At 57.0% G+C, this 27343-nt stretch overlaps 2 protein-coding genes across 11 annotated transcripts in view; one reads left to right on the top strand and one right to left on the bottom strand.

The window, feature by feature from the left end:
- The window catches only part of KCNG2 (potassium voltage-gated channel modifier subfamily G member 2), a 56321-nt gene extending 50964 nt beyond the window's left edge, over positions 1 to 5357 (top strand). The window contains 5 exon segments of the mRNA XM_077871427.1: positions 1669 to 1837; positions 1840 to 1956; positions 1959 to 1991; positions 1994 to 2094; positions 2097 to 5357. Of these exon segments, the coding sequence (XP_077727553.1) occupies positions 1669 to 1837; positions 1840 to 1956; positions 1959 to 1991; positions 1994 to 2094; positions 2097 to 2537 (861 nt within the window). The 3' untranslated portion in view covers positions 2538 to 5357.
- A 652-nt stretch (positions 5358 to 6009) lies between these two features.
- The window catches only part of SLC66A2 (solute carrier family 66 member 2), a 44468-nt gene continuing 23134 nt past the window's right edge, over positions 6010 to 27343 (bottom strand). For 4 of the 10 annotated variants that reach the window (XM_077871550.1, XM_077871794.1, XM_077871851.1 and 1 more), the window contains 2 exons: positions 16977 to 17193; positions 6010 to 7690 (listed from right to left, as the gene is read on the bottom strand). In XM_077871550.1, the coding sequence (XP_077727676.1) occupies positions 7483 to 7690; positions 16977 to 17193 (425 nt within the window). In that variant the 3' untranslated portion in view covers positions 6010 to 7482. Of the gene's footprint in view, positions 7691 to 8785; positions 9565 to 13084; positions 13367 to 16968; positions 17194 to 27343 lie in introns of those variants that run through there. The other 6 variants (XR_013364666.1, XR_013364612.1, XR_013364623.1 and 3 more) reach the window with 6 other exon arrangements.

The raw sequence follows: 27343 nt of genomic DNA, 5'->3' as shown, positions 1-27343 counted from the left end.
TCTGCTCCCAGAGCTTCGGGGGGCATGAGCCAGTGGGGGACAGTGGAAGGGCCCCAGTCCTCTCACTGCCGACGTCGGGGGGACGCGGGAGCTCAGCGCTGCAGGCCAGATGGGGCGGGACCAGGACCCGCCTGGAGTGTACCAAGCTCCCCGGATGTGCGGGTTATCTAAGTGCTTCTGGATACCTGGTGAGCTTTCATCCCTCCCTTCTCTGTCCTCTGGCGCTGGCGTGCTGTGCACATGCCTCCATTTCTCTCAGAACCCCTGGCTTGGGGTTCTGAGACAAATGCACAAGTCCCTTGTCTCAGCACGACAGGTCACAGTTCGTTCCTTGGACAGTTCCGAGCCACTCTGCAGCTCCTCCAGTGAATGTATTTGTTCTTGTGCTTTTCAGCTCCAAAACGTCCATGTGGCTGTTTTAAACGTTTTCTCTTTATTCATAATCTCCCTTGATGCAGTGGATGTCATCACACATCCCCTTCCTCCTTGGATCTTCCTCTGGTCCGTGAACACAGACGGTGCTTCTCCAAAGTCTGACACCTGGTCCTCTCAGGTGCCATTTCTATTGCCTGATTTTTTTCTCATGTATGGATCATACCTCACCGTTTCTTTGGCTGCTCTGTGGGGTTTTGTTGGCTACTAGACGTTTCAGTGTAGTGTAGAGCAATCCTGAGTAATGTCCCCCTATTCACTTAGGACTCACTACTGTTATTTTAGTGACTGGTTCAATGGTTTTAGTGCAGTGTCTTCCTGTCCCTCCACACACATGCACACGCATGCACACATACACACGCATATGAACATGTGTGCACACAGATGCCACCCCTCGAGGAGGCACAGCTTGGGTCCGCCCACAACCACCCGGGGTGAACTCCCTTCCTGTGTTCCTTCACTACAACCCCTGATCCTTGAACATACCTCCTGGCTGACCTCCGTGCCACGTTACAAACGAAGTCAGTTTCTTTAGCAAGAAATGAGGAGCTGTTTTAGAGGCCTGCCCTCCCCCACCCTGCGCCCCAGGCAAAACCTCTGTGCTAGGCTCTGGAGTCAGGTATGGGGATGGTGCCAGGCTTCCCTGAGGGGAGTGGGGGGGCGTGCGACGGAGGGCCGAACAGAGGGCCGGGGTCCTCAGGCCAGCCTCTCCCCACACCAGCCAGGGACAGGGTGGGGGCTCGGTGTTCCTAGAGCAGCTCGGGGCAGAGCTCCATCCCAGTGCCCCCGGGGTGGGGACGGGGAAGGAGGTGCCCCTGGGTGGGGACTGGGCGGGAGGTGCCCCCCTTCTCAAGCACACTGTCCCAGGGAGGAGGGGGTGCAGGGAGGTGAAGGGAGGCCTGTGTTCCCAAGCTGAGCTAGGGGTGGGGAGGGGGTATTTCTCTGGCCTTTTTAAATGAATTTTCGTACATTTTCTTGAATAGATGTTCCATTTGCTGTTTGCCCTTAGGCCTGTTTCCAGAGGCTTTAATGGTTACTTTTAATGATTTTCTCCAGTTGTGCTGGGGAACGGGTCAGCCGAGCTTCTCTGGGCTCCCAGGCGGGACACCAGCCACTACGGAGATCTTTTTGCAGGGGGACTGGGCCCTGCAGCTGTGCGCCCTCCCGGTCGGGGTCGAGGAGGACCCCGGCGCGTGACCTCTCCTCCCACCACCTCATCCCACCCTCTCCCCGCAGGGCGAGTGTTCCCCCAAGTGCCGCGGCCACTTCGTGGGGGAGACCGTGTGCGTGGCCTGGTTCTCCTTCGAGTTCCTGCTGCGCTCACTGCAGGCGGAGAGCAAGTGCGCCTTCCTGCGGTCGCCGCTCGACATCATCGACATCCTGGCCATCCTGCCCGTCTACGCGTCGCGCTCGTGGGTTTGGTGGCCGGGGGCGCGGGCGCCGTCGCGGGGGGCGCGGCGCTGCTGGAGCTGGAGCGCGCGGGGCTGGGGCTGGGGCTGGGGCTGGCGCTGCGGCTGCTGCGGGCACTGCGCGCCCCTCGCTGGGGCTGCGCTCGCTCGGGTCACGGTGCGCCGCTGCGAGCTCGGCCTGCTGCTCCTCTTCCTGTGCGTGGCCATGGCGCTGTTCGCGCCGCCCGTGCACCTGGGCACCTGGGCACCTGGCCGAGCGCGAGCTGGGCGGGCGCACGTCGCGACTTCTCCAGCGAGCCGGCCAGCTACTGGTGGGCCGTCATCTCCATGACCACCGTGGGCTACGGCGACACCGGGCAGGCGGTGGCGCTCAGCAGCATCCTCAGCGGCATCCTGCTCACGGCCTTCCCGGTCACCTCCATCTTCCACACCTTCTCGCGCTCCTACTGCGAGCTCAAGGAGCAGCAGCAGCGCGCCGCCAGCCCCGCGGCCCTGCGCGAGGACAGCACGCGCTCAGCCACCGCCACCGCCACCGCCACGCCACGGAGGGCAGCTGGCCGGGGCCGGGCGGCGCGGGTCAAGGCGGGGTCCCCGTGCCCGGGGTGTACAGGACTGCGCCCCGCCAGTAGGAGCTCGGCCCTCCCTCGCCGCCCCGCCCCCTCTGGAACCCTTTGCGTCTGGCTCGGGCGGGGGTGAGAGGCGCCCCTGCACCGGCCGTCAGCCCGTGCCCTTCTCTCCTACTTCCCTTCGGATCCGACTCCGCCCGGAAACTCCCAGCGAGTAGGGGAAGCCACAGGCCACACCTGGCCCCAGTGGAGCCTCAGCCGCCGTCCTCCGTGGCCACGGCGGGCCCAGGCGCGGCACCTCAACACGTGACAGACACAAGGGGGACGTGAGCACAGCCACCCAGCTCGGGGTGGGGGGGCGGCCCTGACCTCTGACCTGCCCCCTGCACTAGCTCCGGGGTTTTCCTGGAGGCCTCCTCACTCGTGCTCCCCTGAAAACGCCTCCGCGGAGCCCAAGGTGTGCCCAAGGTGTGCGAGCTGGCCTCGGGCCCTTCCCTGGGGTCGCCTCCACCAGGGGAAGGGGGAAGGGGGCAGGAGCCCGACGCAGCTCCCGGAGGCCTGTCCTCACCAAGCGCCAGCAGAGTCTGCTGGAAGCCCAGATGGCAGGAACTTCCCAAATCACGTCACTTTGTACTTTTTCATTCTAAAGAGCAGAGCCAGGACACTGGAGACACTGCTGCCATGGCCGCGGGGAGAAGCGCCTGAACCACCCCAGAGGGCCCCCCCTGTGCCCCCCTGCCATCCCCCACCCAGGGTGAAGCCAGAGCCAGAGAGGCTGAGGGGGCGCTGGGGGTGGCCTTGCCCCGAGGCCATTTGTTAGGACGCCGCTGTTGCCCGATAAACCACACCACTCCCCTGCCTCTCCAAGTTCCTTGGGCCACACCAGCGTCCACCCCAGGCCGGGAGGGCTTTCCCGTGCTCACGGGGACTTGGCAGGTGACCCGGTGGGACACGTCTGCCTGCACCAAACCCTGCGAGCACAGCCCGCAGTATCTAGTCCCACGGCAGAGCCCCATCCCCACACTGTGCCCCCAGGGCAGGGGTTCTTGAGGACCCAGGGCTGGATCTGGCAGGATTCAAACCCCAAGCCCCAGCTCCACAGGCGCACACTCCTCTCTCTCCTCCCTGCAGGCGCTGGAGCACCTGGGCTCCGCCTCAAGTCTGTAGGGACAGCAGGGAAGCTGACTTCACCAAGATCAGAACGGGCTGAGGCCCTGAACCACAGGGAGGTGAAGGCTGTGTCCCCCGCCCCCCCCACCCCCCCCCCCATCGATCCCGCTCAGATGCTCACAGCACCTGAAGCAGGAAGGGATGCAGCCTCACTGTCCTGGAGGGACCTGGCCTCACAGGAGCACCTGCAGCTTCTCCTTGCAGCCCACTTCCTACATCCCTTGGGGCAGGTCCCCAGCTCCCTGCTGCACCCCCACCTGGAGCCAAGGCCAAAGGAGGAGCTGCCAGGAGAGAGGGCCGGGGGCCGGGGCCACTGAGTGCAGGCTCCAGGCAGATGGGACCTAGGGCTTAGCGGCACATCCTCTGATGTGCTGGGTCGGCTGCCAGCCCACAGGGTGGACCCGGGTACCCATACACCCCATGGTGACCGCGCTCCCACAGTGACGGCATGCGGCTTGCTCAATGCCTGCTACCTGGTGACATGGCGGGCTGCGGGTGCCCAGGGGATGCTGTGCTCGGAGGCCACACTCAGGGCATCTGATCCCCTGCTCCTCAACTGGCAGGGCTGATGCCCTCCAGGGCAAACTGCATTTCCTAAGTGTCACCAGGAAGACCTCCAGGAACACCCCGGGGCGTCCCTGCAAGGAGCAGGCCAGTGTGGGGGGACAGCCTGAGGAATCTGCCCCTGTGCCCCTCCTCACTGTGGCTGCAGTGGCTCTGACACCACCCAGAACCCCCAAGGCCCGCGAGCCCTCCAGGACGCACCAGGACGTGCACCACGGGGGGAAGCACACAGACCAGCCCCCCTCACAGGCCGGGCCCCCTCGGGTGGTGGCCTCACTGTCCCAGTCTGGTCGGGGGCCCAGGGACTTGCCAGGTCCCTGCTGACAAGATGTACTAAAACAGGTAGGGAGGCCTGCGTGTGGTGCTGATGCACAGAAGCAGGGCGGGAGGCAGGGGATGTGGTCTGCAAACAGGACACGGCAACCCCCAAGTCGGCCCAGGGCATCACTGGGGGGACACGGGCTCCAACAGCTGTGGGCCTCGGTCCACCATGCCCCGTGAGCTCCAGAAGGCATTAGGACTTGGGCCTGCGATGCTCAGGGGCAGCAGGCACCCCCTGGGCCTCAGGGCTGCTGTCCATCTCGGCCCAACTGCCCCCCCACACTGAGCCTGGGGCCCCACTGCCATCCCACCCTGGCAGGGGTCTGGGCTTCCCCCACATCAACTGCACACCTTCCACCCCGCCTCATGTGTGCACAGGGCTTCTCTGCAGCTTGAGCTGCGGCCACGTTCACGGCCATCCAGCTGCTCTGGGTTCCTGGCAGCCCCGGGGGCGGGCGGCACCTGGTCCCTCACCCACAGGCGGGGCGCTATCCCCACTCAGTCCCATCCCAGAGGCTGCCCCAGGGGAGGAAGGGCTCATCCCCCTTGTCATGCAGTTACTGGGCCTGGTGCCACCCAACAGGCTGCTGTGTGCAGATCCAGGCACGGGCCCTCTCAGCAGGGGGGAGCACAGGTGTCCCCACTCCACCTCCCTGCTCCTCAGCAGAGCCTCAGAACACAGGCTACAGGAAAGTTCTGAAGAATCGAGATGCACTCTGGGCGCCCAGGGGGGCTCAGGGGTCAGCTCAGGCCGTGACCCCAGGGTCCTGGGATCGAGTCCCACATTGGGATCCCCACAGGGAGCCTGGTTCTCCCTCTGTCTGTGTCTCTGCCTTTCTCTCTGGGTCTCTCATGAACAAATAAAATCTTTAAAAGAACAGGATGTGCTCACAAAGGCACCTTTGTCTACTTGCATTTCTCATTTCACTGCTGGAACTTTTACTGCATGAACGTAATTAAAAGTTAATTTTAATTCACACATCAGAAAGAAAGTAAAAATCCACACAAGGCAGGACAAGGCCCATGCGGGAGATGCGCACCACCTGAGGGCCATGCGGCGTCACTGGCTGGACCAGCTCTGGGGCCAGTGCTGGGGGAGGGTGGGGACGCAGCCAAAAACTTAAAATATGACTTTGGTGTATCTTCACCGTGTCTTTTTCATATTGTTGATATGTCACCCCCACATGTAAACTGTCTCCATGAAAAAAAAGCTGCTCAGTACAGACCGTGCCGTCGCTACTTGCAACACAGATGCCTCGGCTCCCCTCGTCCTCAACGGGCCACGTGGCCTTTCTCTGAACACACTTCTCAGCCTCCAGGGGCACTCGGCGCTTGATCTCTGCAGGCCCAGCGTCACCAGCAGGAGGCCCCACCTCCCAGGGGCTGGTCTGTCCAGGGCGTGCGGAGACGGCAGCCCGGGCCTCACTGGGGCAGCGTTGACCCCAAGGAGGGGCGCCTGCTGTTCCCTGGGAGCCCCAAGTGAAGGGAGGCCCGGACACAAGGCCCCCTGACCAGGGCCCTGTCCCTACCCATTCACAAGGCCACACTGGATCCATGAGGGCTTTATTGTGTTCAAGCCACAGTGCTGACACAGTCTCCCCAGCCAGGTGTGTGCGGTCACAGCTGTGGCCCCTTCGTGTGTAGGAGACAAACGTGCTCAGAGCCTCTGATAGCCCAGGTCACAGCGAGGACCCTCACGCGGACACTCAAGAGTCCACAGGAAAACTCAGGAGCAGCACACAGCTTTGAGGGCAGACACCACTGAGCTTTGGCACCGCCTGTGCTAACATGCCAGAGCTGCCCCTCTGCCCAACAGAAGGGAGGCCACATGGAAGCATCTAGAACACGCAGATGTGGGCGGCCTGGGAGCTTGCCTGGGGCCATTGGGCACAGCTGAGATGCTCATGTAGAACTGGAGGGGAGGGGGATGCAGGGCGACCGAAGATGCCCGCCCAGCCCCCACCCTGGACGGTCACCCAGGCCCGAGAGCTAGGCACGTGGGGACACCCGCCCCACAGTCCCCTCTCCTGACCTGCAGGCCCCTCCCTGCCCTGGAAGACGCATGTGGAAGGCCCTATGCTGCAAGTGTGAGCAACTCCCAGGATGTGGGGGGGGAAAGCCCACACATGTGGCCCTCCCTGGGGCAGGGGTGCATCATCTGCCCAGGCCTGACCCCAGGCCCCTGGCTTTCCTGGGAGCACACGTGGACTACCCGCCCCTGCACCCCCAGGACTCGTGGGCAACTCCGGGCTCTGGTGCCAACCCCCTGAGCATGGACACAGGTTGCCCCTGCTACCTGTGGCGTCTGCACCAGCATCTTCAGGATGCCCTGCACAGCCCTGGATCCACTGCCACCTGGGGCCACGTCCTGAGTCCCATGAGGCAGCTGCACTGAAGGCAGCTCTGATGAGGCCAAGTCCGGCCAGAGGAGCAAGAGCACCCGTAATCGGCGTCCTCGCGACATCCTTTCCACAGGAGCAGGTGCATATAAAGCCCCAGCCACGCTCTGCAGGCCCCGGCCACCATCACCTTCGGTTACATGCTGGCACCAGGGCACCCACCGTTTGGGCCATTCAGAGGGCAGGACCACGTTCTCTGTGCCACCTTCCTTGCTCCCCAACCCCACCCCTGCTGAGGGTCACCCAGGCTGCAGGCCCCGGGGACCCCGCCCGTCAATCCCCAGACCCCAGCAGGCTGGAACCCAGTGGAGGATTCCCGGCACCCTCTGTCCAGCAGTGGCCTGAGGTCTGCCTCTTCCTGGGTCCATGTGCATGTTCCAAGTTCCAGACAGGCGTGTTTTGGGAGGAAGGAGGACACACTTGCTTGTCCATCACCTGGGAAGCAGCTGCAGCCCAGCCATGGGGTATGAAGCCCACTCCACTCGTCCTTAGGGTGAGCGAGCACAGACGTCGGCACCAGGCCCCCAGCAGCCCACCCGGACCCACAGAGGCCAATCGGGATACCAGCAGCCGGGCTGGCGCCCCTGCGAGAGACACACATCCTCATCTTCCCCAGATGCCTCAGAGGGCCTTGGCACTGGCTGGGTGTGCCACATGGGGGGCTGGCTTCTGGGGGCGGCGGGCGAAGGCATAGGCCTGCCCCAGGATGGCCAGGTCCACCAGCACCTGCAGCAGGCCGCACACGGAGAACTGGAGGGGTGCACCATTCAGCAAGAAGTAGGCCGTCTTGAAGGTGTCACCGCTAGTCCACATGAGCACCATCTTGATACTGTGGGGACACAAGCCAAGGGTGAGGAGCGCTCAGGACACAGAACAGGGGCTCAGGACCCCACACCCTTCCCATCCTCGCCCCGAGGCCACCGCGTGCACAGTCACAGGGACCAAGGCCCCTCAGCTGACACGGTGGCAGGGACCATATGCCCTCAGAAGCACCCACCCCTTAGGAGACTCCCCGTGGCCCCCAACGGGAGGGGGATGACCACCCCGACAAGGTGTTCCAGGGGGCCCAGCAGGCAGGGACAGCAGCCACAGCCCGCAGATGCCGGCAAGCAGCACTTGGCCACAGGGACGGGCAGGCCGTGTGCAGCCCTTCTCCCCCAAGCCTTCCCACCCTGGGGTCCCCAGGCTGCACCCACGGGGACAGAGGACAAAACCAGGGGAGCCACTGCCCTTGGGAATCCCTGCTGGCTGGACCCTCTCGCTCACAAGATCACAGGAGGGCGATTCCATCTCTGGTCACAATGCCAACCGCCCCCCGCCCCCCCAACATCCTAGATTCGCCGCCGGGACAGGGACCCTCTGTGAGTAAGGAGAGGATCACCGTGACCCATGCACACACATCCGGGCACGCAGGCCCCAGCACCCCGGCTGCCACCCAGGGGGCCTGAGCCCCGCTGTCTAGTCACAGCAGACCCAGGTCCACTGGTCACATAGGTGACTGACCAGCACTCAGCGGGAAGGAGGGGATGGAGTCCCCAACACAGAGGATGCACACTGACTGCAAACACCTGGGTGGAGGCAGGAGCAGGGTGAGGGCGGGGCCGACACCTGCAGCCCTGGGGATCCTCACACCCGCCACCCCAGGCTGGTTCTCGTTCCTAGGACCGAGGACCAGAGTGAGGAGCCTGTCTCCTGTACCCCCGCCCAAGGCCCTGGCAGGGGCTCAAACACTGCTCTGCGTGCCCTCCACCCACTGGGAGTCAAACTGGCCGTGCGGAACCCAGACAGGAGGTGGGGAGCTAAAACCTAAGGCCTGGGCAGCTGCGCGCCGCCAGTCTGCGAACAGGACGTCATGTCCAGAAAAGCCCACTGGTGCACCGTATCCAGGCTGTGATTCTGGCTCACAGCATTTCAAAATTTTCGGTTTTTGTTTTGTTTTTTAAAGATTTTATTTATTTATTCATGAGAGACACACAGAGAGAGGGGCAGAGATGCAGGCAGAGGGAGAAGCAGGCTCCATGCAGGGAACCCGATGAGCGACTCAATCCCGTGCCAAACTGCTGGGCCACCTGGGCCGCCCTCAAGATCTTTGTTTTGAGTTAGTGGGTAATTGTGCATTTTAAAAATCCAGATTTATTATCCAAAACAGATCCTGCTTTCCTGGCTGCGTTCAATGTGTGACATTGGTGCTCAGCAGGTTATGACGGGATACTTGTTTGGGATTTGCTGAACTTGTCCAATCTGTAAGTTTATTGAACATCAAATTTGGAAAGTTTTCGATGTTTCTTTGGCTATTTTTGTCTGCTCTCCACCCCTTCTCTCCTCCAGACTCAGATGACATCAATGTGAGATTTTGGGTACTTTCTCTACTTTTCTCTGTTGTTGAGAATGTATGATTTTCATAAACGCATCTTCCCCTGCCTCCTGCACCCCACCCAAGTACATTTCTGTTGGGCTTTACTGTATTTTTTTTTTATTGAAAACGCTCAAGTGGTGTTCTTAGCGCCATCTCTGAGGAGACGCCCAGCTTCCATTCACTTCCAGAGCCCTTGCTCATCTCTGGGTTCCTCGCGGCCGCCGCAGAGTCTGCTGGTTGCCTTCTCAAGAGCTGTGCAGGTTTCCTGGTTCTCATTCGAGTAATTTTGGTTTGTATCCTGGACACTGTGCACGTTACAGAACGAGGCCCCGCCGAGAACTTCCATCCTAATGACAATGGACGCAGTCCTGTTCAATCTGCACCTGAGCTCAGCTCTGCTTCCGGGGCCCATGCCATGTGGGCAGTGCACGGCAGGTCCCCCCCCCCACGGCCAGTCCTCCACACCCAGGGGCCAGTCAGGGCCCCACCCATGACATTCCAAGGCCCCTCCCCAGGTGTGTCCTACCCCCACCTCCCTGAGCTGCCTCGGGGACACTCTCCTCCATGGCCTGTGGCTAGAGAACCAACAGCTCCCGTGTTGCAGCCCCGCCATGCGTGCCCTATGGTCAACAGGTCTCAGGTCCACATGGTGGGTGGACACATGGAGAGGGTAGAGGCATGGGCTCCCTTGGCTCTTAGGGGAGGGGGACCTGCCCTCGCAGAGGGTGCCTGCCTGCCACCTGGGGCCACCAGGACGGGGCCCTGATGTAAAAGATCGGCCACAATGTCAACACCCAACACCGACTTCACCCCCCTCCCGCATGCAGAGCAGCGGTGGCTCCCTTGGGTGCTCGTCTTCCCACCGGGCACGGGCCTGAGGCTGGCAGGGAAGGGAGGGCATGACAACCCTTCAGCCACACACATAGGGGGCTCTGGTTCCCTGCCCCCAACCTCCCCCTGACCTGCCCCTGCCCCTAACATGCCCCCCGACCACCCCTGACCTGGCCCCGATATGCCACCGACCTGCACTGACCTGCCCCTGACCTCCCAAGACCTGCCCCCCAACCTCCCCCAACATGCCACCAATCTGCCCCCGACCTCCCACGATCTGCCCCCGACCTGCCCCCAACCTGTCCCCCGACCTCCCTGATCTGCCCACCTGGCCCTGTCCCTAACCTGCCCCCAACCTGCCCCTGACCTGCCCCCCAGGCTTGTGCCCAGGCCTCCACTTGTACTCGAGGGCAGAGATGGGCTTCTGCTGCTGGCCTCATGAAAAGACCTGAGATCAGTGGTCGGGGTCTGTGTTCCCCAGTGGCCCCCTTTCCCCAATGGGTCCCCACCGACAGGTGACCTGGTCAACCCTGGACAAGGATTTGTCACCCGAGGTAATAAAGAGCCCTCCCATTCCCAAGGCTGTGCCTCTGCCCCTATCGTCCTTGTGAGGACTTCAGGGGCCACAGGAGGGCTGAGCCCGCAGGTGACTCTGCGCCATCAGGACCTCAGGGCTGGATGGCAGGAGAGGAGCGCAGGGAGCAGCAGGTGGTGCCCTTGGAGCTGCAGGGCAGGGGCTCTGGCTACTGCACAATTGAGCTATTGGGGGGAGTGGGGGGAAGGCAATGGACATAGCAGAGCCAGGGGCCCCGTGAGGACGGCCATGTCAGGCAGGGGTCAGGGTCAGGGTTAGGTCTGCGCCCCCAGGAGGCCACAGGCACCGGGCACAAGGGGCTGAGATGCCTGCCTTGCCTGCACCATGGAGGCCCCACTCAGACCCTGCAGAACCAGCGCGCCCAGGACAAGCTCCAAGAGCAGCCAGGCATCTGCAAATGGCCACAAAGACAAGAAAGCAGTGACTCAGACATGAGTCTGCTTCCATTTTACAGAATTAAGAGCTCAAGGTACAGTCTCCCCCCGGAGATGCATAAATGGTGGCAGGAGGCAAAACAACTCCCTCAAAATATATAAAACCTAACGAGTCACAACGACCCAGGTGGCAGGTGATGCAACCACGGGGGAGCAGCCTGAGTGGGAGGGACGCCAGCCATGTCCCCCTCCTCAGGCCAGGCCACCCCAGAGACAGGCTGCTGGTCCTGGGCAAAGCTCCCGGCCCCCTGACCTTGCGGGAAGCTGGCCAGGCTGTTTACGGTGGCTCCATGCGGCCGGGACATCCCAGAGGCAGGTGGCACACTTCCCATGGGGCAGGCAGGCCAGTCCCAGAACCCCCCTCCCGGGCCTGCCGGAGCCCCTCTGGGCTCTAAATGCACAGCTGCACTCTTTACCCCCCCACTGCGGATGGGAGGTCACCCGCAGTGGGGAGAGCTCCCCCTGATGTGAGGAACATTCTGGGCTGTAGACACCTCACCCAGCCTTGGCCGTCGGGCTGGCTTCTGCTCAGGGTCTGGAACGTGACAGCCCCACCTAGGTAGGGGCTCAAGCTGTCCCTGCCTGGTCCCCTGCGGGAAACAAACACCCCAAGAAGGACCGTCCTTGTGCAGAAACCCGGGCCCAGGGGTACAAGCTCTCAGTTACCCCCTGACCCCGAGGTGTCCACCCCTGCACCTCCTGGGACTGCCCTGAACCCTGAACTCCCATCACCCAAACCACACGAGGGATGAACCCCAGAAGTGGGGCTACGACTAGTACACACCGGGATGTCCTGCAGCCCCCGCCTCCTTGGACGCAGCAGGCTCAACCTGCCAGAGTTCCATAGATGACAGAAGCCTGGACTGTCACCTCCCAGGCCCCAGGTTGTGTCCTTGCTCTGGCTGGATTCCTCTCCCCTCCTGACTCCAGCGGGGCCCCTGCACCCGGACCCCCCGCCCCCTCCACTATCTAACCCAGGCTCCCATTACCTCACTATTGGCTCATTCTTCCTCTCAAACCATTCCAAAAATCCCTCTCAGCCCATCCTGCTCTGTTTGGAGTCAAGTCTAAAAGCCAACTGGTGCTCAAGAGACAATGGCCAAGCTCCCAGCCTGCCCAGCCTCTTCCAGCACCCACCAGCTCAGGCTGGCCAACTCCCACGGCCTCCCCAGTGCCCCTCTCTGCTCCCTCCAGCCTCAACCCAGACCTCCCTCCCCCTTCCACCCATCAAAAGCACTCCAAAATTCAAAATCTACCCAAAACACAACCCAAAGGAGTAGGTTTTTGTGATCTTGGGTTAGCCAGTGGTTCCTTGGGTAAGACGAGAGCATAAGCAATACAGCCACACACAAATACACTGGACTTGGGCAAATTTAAAATTTTTTGTGCTGAGAAGGGTAATATCAGGAAAGTGAAAAGACAACCCACAGGATGGGAGAGAAAAACTGGAAATCATACACCTGATAAGGTTCTAGCCGCCAGTGCATATAAAGAACTCTACAAATCAATAATAGAAAAATAAACAACCAAATTTAAAACTGGGCAGAGGACTGAGCACACGTTTCCCCAGAGAAGGTACACAGATGGCCAACAAGCACATGGGAAGATGCTCAACATCATTAGTATCAGGGAAATGTCACCAAACTCAGCAAGATCCGCATGACACCCACTAGGGCGGCTGCAATCAACAGGCCACGGAGGACAGTGAGGACGGGCAAGGATTAGAACCCTCACACCCACTGTGGACCCAGCACGGCAGCTTGAGTAGGGAGTCACAAGGTGCCATCTGACCCGGCAACCACCCCACTCGCATGTTCCAGGAGAAATGAAAGCACAGGTCCACGCGGACACTTGCATGTGAATGCCCACAGCAGCGGCATCCCTAACACCCAGGCGTCTACTGGCTGAAAAACACACAAAACAGGTCTCAGCAACAGGCACTGCGGCGCCTACACAGAGGAGCCCGGGAACACCGCTGGGTGAAAGGAGACACGAGAGACATCTTACAACATGACTCTGGTTATGCGAAGCACCCTTAGAGATCGCAGGGAAGGGGCTGCCAAGGGCGGGAGGCCGGGAGCAAAGGAAGAGGGATCACCAGCAGGTTCGAGATTTCCTTTCCGGGTCATGGAAATGTTGAAACGTTAGACGGTGTGGTGGTCGCACAGCTCCATGGATCTTCGAAAACCCATCCAATGGTGCGCAGAAGCAGTAACGGTGCCTCTGGGGAGCTCCGCACCCGCTCCAGGTGCTGCCTTCCCACCCGGCTGAAGCCTCCGCCGAGCTCACCTGAAGGACCAAATACAGGTTTCTGACAGATTGTGACGCTGCAAGTCATGCATCACAGCTTGCGGATCCACTGGTCCCTCACTCAACGGACACTCGGGTTCTTTTGTTGTCAGCTGCCGTGAGATACGCAGCCGTGAGCACGGGTACAGTCATCTCAGGCCCCGCTTCCAACACCCCAGGCAGACGCTCAGGACTAGACCTGCCAGATCACATGGTGACTCCGGTTTTTTATTTCTAAGGTGGCTTGGTACTCTCCTCCACAGTGGCTGCCTGGCCCAGCCTTACCGCCGCCGTGCACGGGCTCCCGCCCTCACCACCCTTGCTGACACTGGCTGCTCTTCTGTCTGAGGGCAGCCTCCTACCTGTCCTACCGGGGCCAGGTGGGGCCTCAGCAAGTCTCCTCTGCATTTCCCTGATTAGTGGGGCCAAGCGTCTTATGCTTATTGACCACATGCATGTCTGCCTTGGAAAAAAGAGTTTTCCAGTCTTTTGCTCATTTTTAATTGGGTTGTTTCTTTGTTATCAACTTTTAGCAGCTCTTTCTATATTCTCAATATTAAACCCTTATTGGATAGATGATTTGCATTATTTTCTCCCATTCTGTAGGTTGCCTTTTTAATCTTTGGATAGTCTTTTGATGCATCAAACCTTTTGATTTAATAAAATCCAATGTCTTTTTTGTTTCTTCCCATGCCTTTGGTGTCACATCCAAGAAATCACTACCAAATCCAGCATCGTGATGCTTTTACTTTTTCTTCTAGGAATTTTATTGTTTTAGGTCTTACATTTAGGTTTTTGATCCATTTTGAGTTAATTTTTATCTAGGATGCCAGGTAAGGGTCTAACTCCATTCTTTCGCATGTGGATGTCCCATTGCCCCAGCTCCGTTTGTGGAGAAGACTGTCCTTTCTCCACTGGATGGTCTTAATGCCCTTGTGGAAAATCATTTTACCCTATGTGTAAGGGTCACTCCTGGGCTCTCTGCTCTATTCCATGTCTTTATGCCAATGACACACTGTCTTGATTACTATACCTTTGCAGTTATCCTTGAAATCTGAAAGTCTGAGTCCTCTAGTTTTACTCTTTTTTGAAATTGTTTTAACTATTTGAGGTCCCTTAATATTCCACATGAATTTTAGGACTAGTTTTTCTATTTCTGCAAAAGAAATCACTGGGATTTTTTTTTTAAGATTTTATTTATTTATTCATGAGAGACACAGAGAGAGAGGCAGAGACACAGGTAGAGGGAGAAGCAGGATCCCTGCCGGACACCTGATGTGGGACTTGATCCCAGGACCCCAGAATCACACCCAGACCTGAAGATAGACACTCAACCACTGAGACAACCACTGAGTCCTTCACTGGGATTTTGAAAGGGATTCCATTAAATCTGGGATTGGGGGATCCCTGGGTGCCGCAGAGGTTTAGCGCCTGCCTTTGGCCCAGGGCGCGATCCTGGAGACCCGGGATCGAATCCCACGTTGGGCTCCCGGTGCATGGAGCCTGCTTCTCCCTCTGCCTGTGTCTCTGCCTCTCTCTCTCTCTGTGTGACTATCATAAATAAATTTTTTTAAAAAATCTGGGATTGCTTTGGGTAGTACTGACATTTTAGCAATACCAAGTCTTCCTGTTGTGAACACAGGATGTTTTCCCATTTACTCAGGTCTTCCATTCCTCTCAGCAGGGTTTTGTAGTTTTCGTCGTACAAGTCTTTTAACCTCCTTGGTTAATTTCAAGTATTTATACTTCTCATGTAACCATAAATGGAATTGTTTTTGTAATTTCTTGAGTGCCCTGCAACCTGCCCTTGGTGGCGCTGGGGGATTAAGCTGTTGTGTCATTTCCTATATTAAGAAGCTTGAATCTTGAGGCATGTGGATGGTTCAATCAGTTGAGCGTCCAACTTTTGATTTCAGCTCAGGTCTGATCTTAGGTTATGAGATCGAGACCCGTGTAAGGCTCCGTGCTCAGTGGGGAGTCTGCTTGAGATTTTCTCTCCCTCTGCCCTTCCCTACACCACTTGCACATACTGGCTCTCTCTGTAAAGTAAATAAATCTTAAAGAAAAAGCAGCAGCAGCAGCTTGAATCTCTGCCTTCTAGAGACATCTGTGGACTCGGCTTCGTGTCTGTGGATCAGAGCCTCCAGCCATAGTCACTGTCAGCCTCTGCTCTGGCCTGCCTCTGACCCTTGGATAGTCCTTTTCCATCACAAAAGTTTGGCCTTGAAAAACTGAGACAATGTTATATTCAATCACCAGGGTATCCCCTAAATGGCAGATACAGTAAGAGATGCCTACAGGATCCAACCAGCAATAGGAGACAGCTCAGGTGCAGGCACACACACGGGTAGGCTTGGAAGCAGCAGTACAGGAGCAACGTGAGCCCACTGAAGCCACTGTGGCCACAAGTCAGTGGTCAGCCTGAGTGAGTTTGCAGGCGCCAAGGGTCCCTGGGGAGAGGACACCATGCCCCAGCCACTGGACAGGCCTCCCACAGCACATTCAGATCCGCAGAAGCACACTAGTCATCTTCTTTACACTTCACCTGAATAGATACCCATCCAATGAGAACCGGGTAGGGAAGGGACTGTAGCCACATCATAGGAGGGGCAGCCAATGGGCCTGAGGGGGACAAGCACAGAGAAGATGCTCCGGGGAGGTGGGGTCACAATGCTCCTCCACACCTGGGCCCACCCTGGGAGGGGCTGAGGGTCTGCATGGATGTCAGGGAAAGGGGCATGAGACATTCAGGTACAGGACGCCCGGGGGCTCAGCAGTTGAGCGTCTGCCTTCAGCTCAGGGTCCTAGGGTCCTGGGTTCCTGGGATCGAGTCCTGTACCAGGATCCCCATAAGGAGCCTACTTCTCTCTCTGCCTATGTCTCTGCCTCTCTCTGTGTCTCTCATGAATAAATAAATAAAATCTCTAACATACCCCCCTGCACAGGTGTACTGACACCTGAGGAGGGAGCTCCCCATCACAGGAAGCAAGCAAGTGCTAGAAGAACACCTGGCAGGAAGGACAAAGATTCTGAACAGGCCAATCCAAAGGTCCCTGTAATTCTGGTGGACACCCTGTTCCAGTGCATAGGTGACTCTCATTGGGTCAGGACACGACAGTGGAAGGCTCTCCCCAATGTCCCCAAGGTCTGTTCCACACTGGCCTCCCATTACTTGGAGCGCATGTGAAGACATGAATGGCAACAGCACACATAGCTATCACCACGAGTGCCCCTCATGACACACATCCTCTGCCTCTGGAAGCCAGAGCACCTCTGCACACCCCCTGACTATGGGCAGAGCTCTCCCCTCACATCCCCTCTCCTGTGCTCGGCACATCCTTCCCACTATGATGCTTCAGGTTCAACCTAAAAGAGAGGCTCTCAGACCTAGTACCGTGAGCTTCCCCTCACCTGTTCCATGCTAACATATCTGCTCCGGCAGCAAGACGCCAAAGGACCCATGTGCTCCAACCCAAGCTGTTCTTTACTTGGCAGCTGTACAAACAGGACTGAAAATATAGCAGCCAGGTTTGTACACATTTGACTCTGACCAATCATGTGGGCACATCGGTACCAAGAGGTGCAGTGAGATCGACACTTACGAGCCTACCTCATTCCCTCAGTGGACTGGTGGCGGTAGTTGCGGTAGAGCTGAGGGACACCTAGCATGGCTTCGGTCAGCACAGCCAGGAAGCCCAGGGTCTCCACAAAAAGGGCTGAGTCGATGGACAGGTATGTGACGTAGCCTGCCACGCCCGTGAAGGCCAGGACACATTGCACATAGTCCCCGAAGCTGCTCCAGTGCCAGAAGTGGTGAGGGTCAAAGTCTAGGGCAAGAGGAAGAGAGATATGTGAACTAGGCACACAGATCAAGGTCATCATGAGGAGAGAGGATGTGAACTGAGGTCAAGGTTATCAAGGGTACAGTGTCAGCTGAGTGAGGGGGTCAGGTGAGCGTGAGGGGAGGGGGTGAGCTGAGTGAGGGAGTCAAGGTCACCGTGAGGACAATATGGGCTGTGGGGCTCCACATGGTCTTGACCAAGGCGCTTGTGAGGGAGCCTCAATACAGATACAATTCAATGTAAAGATGGTAAAACCCATAAGTCTGCTACTGCAGTCAGTGGTACCAGAGCTGCTGAATCTCCCTCCTGGGTAGAGCCCTCGCCCTTCCCCTCCACAGCTGCATGAGTCAACCGTGCACCTCCGTTTCTTCTTTTTTTTTTTTTTTTTTTTAAGATTTTATTTATTTATCCATAGACACAGAAAGAGAGGCAGAGACACAGGCAGAGGGAGAAGCAGGCTCCACGCAGGGAGCCCGATGTGGGACTCAATCCCAGGTCTCCAGGATCACACCCTGGGCTGCAGGCGGCGCCAAACCGCTGCGCCCCCGGGGCTACCCCGTTTCTTCTGATGTAAGAGAGTAGCAGTATGACCTGCCTCCTATGGCTGTTCTAATAGTTCCGTGAGTTAATCTCATGACCCCAGTCGAGTGCCAAGCCTGTAAATAAGGGCCCGATGAAGGTACGTACTCATCATTGCTACCCACCTCACTGATAGAATGTTATCGTTTGCTGGACACACGTGTCCTGCAGACCGAAATCTTAAGTGCTCGCAAATGAGCAAACTACATCAAGTTCCTGGGCTCAGGCAGATAAACATGGGAGTCCTGGGGACAGAAGCAGCTTCAGGAAAGGTCAGGAAAATGGGGTAAATACAGAGAGAACATGAGGGGGCATGATGCACCCCAAGACCAGCCTGGTCCTGACACCGGGAGGGCCTGGAGCCAGGGCACCGTGCGGGGCTGCAGGCATAAGTGAGGGCATGGGACGGCAGGGCTGGCCAACTGGGGCCGGGAAGTACCCCGAGGGGAAGAGCCAACCTGCACACATGTGCCTGTTCTCCCACCCAGACCCTCCCTTCCAGCCCCACCCCCTCACTCCACAGGAGAGCACTATCCTAAGTCTGAGCTGGAAACGGGGTGCAGACAGGATGGCCAGAGGAGGACGAACATGGCTTGTAGGAGGGATGTCATACCAGACTGAGGGTCCATTCCTAGAGCAGGGCTGGGTATGAGCCAGCTGTGCTGCAACACGGGGGTGGGCTGAGTGTGTGGGGAGCCTGGAACACAGGCTGGGGGCAAACAAGGGGTCCCCTATGGAGAACAGGAAACCATGAAGGATGCAGCAAGGGGACGAATCTCAGACCCGGCTGAAATCCCTGCCTTTGTGCCTGTGGCGTGGAGAGAACACAGTCAGAGGTGAGAACCTGGGCCAGGACTGGGATGACTGGGGGACATGCGAGTACGGATAGGGGCCCAGGGGCTTTAGGAAGCTGGTCTGAGTTCAAGGTGTCAGAAGCCTTTCTACTTTAGGTTCTCAAGGAGCAAGTCAATTAACAGATGACTAACAGAAAATCCTTGTCAAAAGTTTCTAAGACTGAAGCTAGACCCTTAACTCAGCATACACAAAAAATAATTCAAAATGGATCAAAGACCTAAACATGAGAGAGAAAACTCTTAGAAGAAAATATAGAGGGAAAGCTTTGAGACATTGCATTTATCAATGGTTTCTTAGATGTGACAACAAAAGCACAGACAACAAAAGAAAAAATAAATTGGACAATATCAAAAATGTAAACTTCTGTGCTTCTAAGGGGAAAAAGGTCTTTGACACTATTGGTTTTAGCAACAATTTTTTGGATACAACACCAAAAGTGCAAGCAACAGAAGCAAAAATAAATGAGTGGAAGTACATCGAACTGAAAGGCATCCGCAAAGCCAAAGAAACAACAGGCCAAACTAAAGGAGACCAACACAATGGGAAAAATATTTGTAAACTGTCACACTTACCAAGGGTTTATATCCAAATACATACAAAACTCATACAACTCAAAGGAAAAAAAAAAGCCAATCCAATTAACAAATGGTCATAGAACTAGATTAGACATTCCTCCAAAGATGACATCCTGATGGCCAACAGACACATAAGATGCTCTAGCTCACTCATCATCAGGGAGATACAGGTCAAAACCACAACAAGGTCCCATGTCACACCCGTCAGAATGGCTAAAATCAAAAAGACAAGAAACAGCAACTGCTGACGAGGCCATGGAGAAAGGGGCGCCCTCATGCCCTGTGGTGGGAGTGCAAGCTGCTGCTGCCACCCTGGAAAACAGCATGGGGGGTCCTCAAAGAGTTAAAAATGGAGCTGCCCTATGATCCAGCCATTCCACTTCTGGAATACAGCTAAAGGAAATGCGATCATTATTCCGAAGAGCCACCAGCGCCCCCCACTCCCTGCAGCACTACTCACAACAGACCTGGGAACAGCCTAAGCAACCATCAGGAGATAAACGGATACGAAAGTGTGCTAGACACACACACACACACACACACACACAACAGATTATCCTTCAGCCATTTGAAAAAGGGGCAAAGGGATATCTTGCCTTTTGTGACAACACAGATGGATCTTGAGGACATTATGCGAAGTAAAACCAGTCAGAGAAAGACAAGCACTGCATGTTCTCACTGTTGTGTGGAATCCAGAAAGCCAAACTGACAGAAACAGAGAGTAGAATGGTGACTGCCAGCATTCGGAGGGGGGAAGAGGGGGGATGCAGTCAGAGGGCACAAATTCCGAGCCTGTGACGGGCAAGTTCTGGGATCTAATGCACAGAATGGTGACCGTAGTTAATGATGTCATAGCGTACACAGGAAAGTGGCTGGGGTGCCTGGCTGGCTCAGCTGGTGGAGCCTGCGACTCTTGATCTAGCCCTACACATCAGGTATACAGTTTACTTTTTTTTTTTAATTTTATTTATTTATTCATGATAGACACACACACACAGAGGCAGAGACACAGGCAGAGGGAGAAGCAGGCATCATACAAAGAGCCTGATGTGGGACTCGATCCAGGACCTCCAGGATCATAACCTGGGCTGCAGGCAGCGCTAAACCGCTGCGCCACCGGGGCTGCCCTACAGTTTACTTTTAAAAAGAGGGGAAAAGGGATGCCTGGGTGTCTCAGCGGTTGAGCATCTGCCTTTGGCCCAGGGCGTGATCCCCGGTGTCCTGGGATCGAGTCCCACATCGGGCTTCCTGCAGGGAGCCTACTTCTCCCTCTGCTTGTGACTCTCCCTCTCTCTCTGTGTCTCTCATGAATAAATCAATCTTAAAAAATTAAATTTAAATTTAAAAAGGGAGGAAAAAGAAAGGTGTTAAGAGGATAGATCTTAAAGGTTATCTCCACCAAAAAAGAGTCATTATGTGAGGGGGTGGAACTGTTCATTGATCTTACTGTGGTACTTATTCCACAATATTTAAGTGTATTAAATCATCACACTGTACATCTTAAACTTAAAAAGGTTATATGGGGATCCCTGGGTGGCGCAGCGGTTTGGCACCTGCCTTTGGCCCAGGGCGCGATCCTGGGGACCAGGGATCGAATCCCACATCGGGCTCCCGGTGCATGGAGCCTGCTTCTCTCTCTGCCTGTGTCTCTGCCTCTCTCTCTCTGTGACTATCATAAATAAAAAAAATAAAAAATAAAAATAAATTTAAAAAAAGGTTATACATCAATAATATCTCTATAAAGCTGAGAAATCTTTAAAAAAAACCTTTGTGTTTCCAAGGACACAATCAACAAAGTGAATGGGAAAAAGTATTTGCAAGTCAAAGGGCCTCATATATGTGTGTGTAGGGCTGAAGTCCCTGGGTTTTGGGGTGAGAGGAGGGCAAACAAATTGTGGAAAGAAAAAGGACCAAAATCTTCCCAAATGTTATGGAAACTCTAAGTCCTACATCTAAGAAGTACAACAGATCCCAAGCACAAGAAACACACAGAACAGCGTTCCACATGCTAGCAACAAGCCATCAGAAATTGAATTCTAAAACCATCAAATTCACAGCCCATCAAAGGGTAGGAAGCACTTAGGAATGAACCTGACGACGTGCAAGCCCAGCGGAAGCCAAGGAAGCGGCGCGGAGAGAAACCTAGGTGAGATGCGAGCACAAAGAACGGCTTACAGACTGGATGAATGAGGACGCGAAGCGGCAGGAACCCACATGCGCAGGACGGGGGCGGTTCCGTGGGGAGTTGTGCACACATACCATGGGTCCAGCCAGCCCACCCCTGGGTGTGCACCCGGAGAAGCAAGCAGACGGTCACGTATGGATCAGAGCAGCGTCAGCGGTAACTGCCCAGCCTGGGAACAACCCACAGGCCTGCGGGCCAGTGGAGACACACACAATGCAACACCACGGAGCTCAGCCACGAAGGGACTGCTCGGTCACACTGCAACCGTCCACCCGCCCAATGGCCAGGCTGCAGTGTCTCAGCCCCTCCTGCGTGCCTGGCTCTGTAGCTCATCAGGCCCAGCTCCCGGAGGAGGGACCTGAGGTCAGAGAGCCTCCTCCAGGCACCCCCCTACCGCAGCCTCCGGAAGTCAAGTGAGCCCCCCCTGGGGCATGCCCCCAGCATCTCATTAGTGTGACCAGATGATGGCCATCGCCGGGGGGGGGGGGGGGGGGGGGGGGGGGGGGGGGGGGCAGAGAGCAGCCATGAGCAGTCCCAGGACCTGGGGGATCCCCAGCACCTGACGGCCCCCCATACCCTGCTCCACGCAGGGAAGACACACATTCCAGGTCCACCTCCTAAGTCACTAGTGCCAAGAAAAACTGAAACGACACTAAATTTTAATAATCTACAGAATACACATCATCTAGAATTCCTGGGATAGCTGAAGAAGCCACTTTCCTCCTGAACACGTATGTGATGCACAATAAAAGGACAACTCAATTAAGAAACGGGCAAGGGGCCTGAATAGCCACTTTTCTAGAGAAGATGCTCGGATGTCCAAGAAGCACACGAAGAAATGCTCCCATCACCCATCGTTGGGGAAATGCAGGTCACAGCCACATGGAGATGCCTTCACAGCTGTGATGACAGCAGTAAAGACAGTAAGAGGCCTCAGGGGCGGTGTGTGGAGAAACCTGATGTGCAGCTGGTAGGAATGAAAAGAGAAAACAGCCTGGACGTTCCTTGGTGACCGGGCGTGGATCGCTCCGTGGCCTGCGATCCTGCTCCAGTGTACGGGCACAGAGAACTGAAAACACGTGTCATGTAAAACCTCATGCACGAATATTCACTCAGAAAGGTAGAAACTGGGATGCCTGGGTGGCTCAGGGGTTGAGCGTCTGCCTTCAGCTCAGGGTGTGATTCCATGGTCCTGGGATTGAGTCCCACCTCAAGTCCCACATTGGGCTCCCTGCATGGAACCTACTTCTCCCTCTGCCTATGTCTCTCTCTCTGTCTCTCATGAATAAATAAATAAAATCTTAAAAAAAAAAAAAAGAAAGAAAGGCAGAGACCACCCAGATGTCCATGATGGACGAGTGGATAAGCAAAATGTGGTAGATTCACATCTGGAAATACCACCTGGCCTTGGGGAGGATCAAGCGATGGCATCCATGGTGGCGTGGTCTGATCTGGAAAACATTTTGCTAGTGGAAGAAGCCAGTGAGCAGAGACCACATCCTGGATTCCTCCCATACAGGAAACGTCCAGAACAGGCAAATCACACAGAAATGCCTAAGTGGTTTCCCAGGGTAGGGGTAAGGGAGACATGGGGGCTTATATAGGGTTTCTCTTGGGGTGATGGAAATGTGCTTTAAGTAGACATTTTTTTGACATAAATAACCTCTACACTCAATGTGGGCCTTGAACTCACAAACCCAAGAGTCACAGGCTCTTCTAAGCCAGCCAGGTGCCCAAGAAACGCTCTATAATTAGTGGTGATGATCACACAGCATTGAGAATGTACTAAAACCACTGAATTGTATACTTTAAGGTGATTAAAATGGTGAATCTGATGCGAATTTTATCTCAAAAAAGTTTTCAAGGGTAAATTTTACGGTACGTGAATTACATCCCAAAAAGCTAATTTTATGTATTTATTTTTTCCAAAAAGCTAATTTTAATACATAATACAGTAAAATAGTCTCTATGTATGTGATGTGTTATGTAAAGACGTAGAGAAATACCCAGTCTAGGAAGTACATTTTCCAATCCTGAAGTTAAAAATACTTCTCTTAAACTTCAAGTGTGAGGTGCTGTCATTTGCATCCTGAGCAATTTAAAGTAAACCCAGCAACGCATCCAACCACCACCTTGTGGGATGCATCACGGTCACTTGAGTGGCAGGGAGAGAGAAGCGGGACTCCTATAAAGCGGAATGTCCGCGAGGGTAATACCGGATAAATACAGAAATGAGATTTGCAGAGTTTAGATGCTTAATGAAAAGTATAGGTTCCTGATCTGTTCACACAGAACCAAACCTCTATACTTGAGAGGTTTCTACATCAGAGGTCGTCTCATTAATAATTTTTGAAAGAAGCTAAGAGAGGAGAGGCCCAGGGGAGGGCAGCCCCCAGCAGGTGCAGGTACAGGTGATGTGTCAGGAGGGGGTCTCCAGGACTGGGATAGAAAGGGGCGGTGCCCCAGGTAACCCACCATGTGGACCAAACTGCTCAACAGTTTCATGACCTCAACAGTTTCACGACCCACACACCAAACCCAGACACAACATGCTGTCCAGACAAGACCCGGAGATAAGGCATTGAGCCCTGAACAATGCTCCCAGGACTGGGGGCCAACCGGTCACTCTCGGCCACCATCAGCTCTTCCCCTTGTGACTGCCTCTCAGAACTGATCTACCTCCCTGGCCACTCCCTGGTCCCTGTGTGGGGAGGGGCCACGGGGCGCAGGGGCTCCAGGAGGCTGGTGAGGGTGACATCACACCGACCTGTGCACCCCCAGGGGCCCCCCTCAGGAGCCGGGAGCAGCGGGGCCCTCGGGCTTCATGGACATCCAGAGCCTCGCAGACCCCCAACAAGACACACCTGCATGCCCAGTGTCAGACCAGTAGGCAGTGCAGCCGCGCCCCCACCGGGCAAATAGGTGCTCCAGCACAGGCCACCTCCCCCTCCCCACCCAGGAGCCCCTCCCACAGGCCCACTCAGGCCTGAGCCCCTACAGCACATGTCCCCACTCCTCTGCACTCCCCCTGCCCCAGCCCTCTCTGTGCTCCAGACGCCCCTGCCCCCAACTCCCTCCCTGCCCCCCTCCCCTCATCTTTCCTCCAGGCCCCACCCCCCTCCCCCAGCCCATCGGTCCTGTCTCTCCCCCATACCCCCATCTGTCCTCCACCTCTCCCCAGCCCCCATCTGTCCCCCATCTGCCCCCAGCCCTCCATCTGCACCCCATCTCTCCCCCAGCCCCCCCCCCCCGTCTCTCCCTCAGCCTGCCCCCTCTCCCCCAGCTCGTCTATCCCCTAGCCCTACCCCATCTCTCCACAGGCCCCCCCCTCCATCTCTCTGCCAGCACCTCCATCTGCCCCCCATCTTTCCCCCAGCCCATCTATCCCCTGTCTCTCCCCCAGCTCCCCCATCTGCCCCCCATTGTCTCTCCCTCAACCCCCCTCTCTGAGGCAGGAGGTTGGGTGGAGACGGCTCCCCAGGGACTGACTCTAACTACCATCCATCAAATGTGATGTGAGAAGGCACAGAAGCTATTTTTTGCAGCTGAAGACTCTGGAATGAGAGCTGTTATGTCTGTCTTCTGGGGGCCCTGCCGAGCTCTAAGGTCACCTAACATGGAAGCACAGTGACCACACTGGCCCGAGGTCACCACAGGAACCTGCCCTGGAAGGTAGCCACACCTCCACAGGCCAACCAGGAGGAGGAAGGAAACCCCAGGCTCTGTGCCTCCCACTGACCCCCAAACCCACCCAGTTTTCCTGGTGTTTTGGGGGAAATCTTGGTGTTTTCTGCCACCTTCCTCAGCCTTCCTCACAGGGCAGCCCTGTTCCACCTGCGCACTCTCCAGCTGTCTCAGGGTCACACAGCCGGGCCCCCCAAGCCGTCCCTCCTCGCCCCATCCACTGGGGTCACCGCTCCTCCCAGGGAGAGGGGGCCCTGCACACACCAGGTGTCCCTGGGGATCACTGCTGACTGCCTTCATTCTGGAGGATGAAGAGGCCACACAGCAGGGCATCCTGATGCCCTCGGGGTGCCCAGGACGGCCCCATCGAAAGGGCTCAGCCCTATTGGTGACCTGGGCTTGGCATCTGGAGCCAACGTCCCCTGGGGCCAGGAAGCAGATGAGCACACACCCGGCCCCTCTCCACAGTCAGCACCCAACCCCAATACTGGGGGAAACCGAGGCAGAGCCCCCTGCTGTGGCGATGCATGGGATCGAGCCCAGACCCTCTTGTGATGCTGCCTCCAGGGGCCCAGGGTCAAGAGGTGGCACCACCACCCCAGCTGCATGACCCTGAGACGGGCTTGGCTTTGCTCACCCCACCCCTGCTCAGCCTCCGCTGAAACTCCGGCTTTCTGCCCACCACCTGTCTCAGGAGACGACAGGCCCTCGGTGAGCAGGTGGCACTCTGGCCACAGTCCAGGGGATTGTCTGGGCAGGAGGAGATGCAGGACCCTCCTGGGACCACCCTGGGCAGGGGGAGACTGCAGGACCCTCCTGGGACACCCCACCCCTGGGCAGGGGTCCCTGCCAGCCTCCCCGCAGCCCAGGCATTGAGAGTGGACCTGGACGCCTGGGTACCATCACATGGTCCTACTGACTTGGTCTCACTTCCCTTATGGAGAGCTGGGGAAGCCCAGCGTCCACGAGGGGGCCTGGGTACCTGTCCTTATACCCTCGGGCCTCGTGGGGCCACAGAGGGCCTGGCCGGGCAGGGAGTGAGGCCGAGTGCAGCCCCCACCATTGTGGGGGGACGGCAGCACCCCGGCCCTGCAGCCCGACCCCTGGAGGGGCAGGTGGTGGTCGCCCCTGAAAAGGCCCCGTGCCTCTTGCTCTGTGTTCCACCCCAGCGGGTGGGGGTCATATCCTGACTGGCTCGTCCTTGTCGGGCGACGCTGCAGACCCCACTGCAGGCCCCGCTGCAGAGCCCCCTGCAGACCCTGCTGCAGACCCCACTGCAGACCCCGCTAGAGATGGAACACATGTAACCCGAGTACAACCCCAGCAGGTTTCTGCTCCCACAGGTCACACAAAGCCCCCCCCCCCGCCCCACTCCCCGGTGGTCTAGGCCTAGGCCCTGAGAGGTGGGGGACGGAGGGCGGGCCGTGCTCCCTCCCCAGTGGCTACAGTGACAGCCAGGAGCTGCTGGAGAAAGCATGTGACCAGCCCCATTCAAAGGCCCCACATGCTCCTCGGAGCCCACAGTGGGGGCTTCTGTCACGCAGAAGCTGCGGGTCCCAGACCAGCCCCTGGGGCCCCAGGACAAAGGTCTGGAACTGACCCCTGGGAGCACAGAACCAGAATGGCTCCCAGCTAATGGCTTGGGGGGCCTCTGACAGACCCCTTCCTGTGCTGCTGAGCAAACAGGTGAGGTGGGGGCAGGTGCCTCTGATCGGACACCAACGAGCGATGGAGGCTCAGATCCTGCTTTCCAGAGGCAACACCGGAGACTTGAGTGTCACCAAGCACCAAGTCGGCAACTTATTCTCCCAGCTCAAGAAAACACGCCTGCACTCCCACCGCAACCTTGCAGTCTTCCAAAAAATATTTACGTGTTTAAAAATCAATTCTCCGTGAAAACAAAACCACTCTTACTCCTTCCTTCAAAACCCTGGATCAAACTAAACTGTGGCTCTCATCACAGTGCTTGTCTGGCAGCTCCCACCCCCCAGGTATGTCTGCTCATGTCTGTGACTCTCCAAGTGGCGCAGTCTGGGGACACAGCCCTGATCTCTGACCCCGCATCCTTGGGTGCACACCCCAACATGGAAGGGGGGAAGCCAGGCCCCCAGGGTGAGCACGGGGAGCCTCGGGGCCACCTGAGAAAGCCCAGAGCAGCTGGCCCTCTGGGGTGGGGTACGGCCACTCCAGCTGGAACTCCCCCCAACAGGGACACAGCAGGTCAGCAGACAGCAAGGCAACCTGGCTCTAGGACTGA

The sequence above is a fragment of the Canis aureus genome, chromosome 1 (genome assembly GCF_053574225.1).
Source record: "Canis aureus isolate CA01 chromosome 1, VMU_Caureus_v.1.0, whole genome shotgun sequence".
Classification (NCBI taxonomy): Eukaryota; Metazoa; Chordata; class Mammalia; order Carnivora; family Canidae; genus Canis; species Canis aureus.
This window is presented reverse-complemented; position numbering and strand designations above follow the sequence as displayed.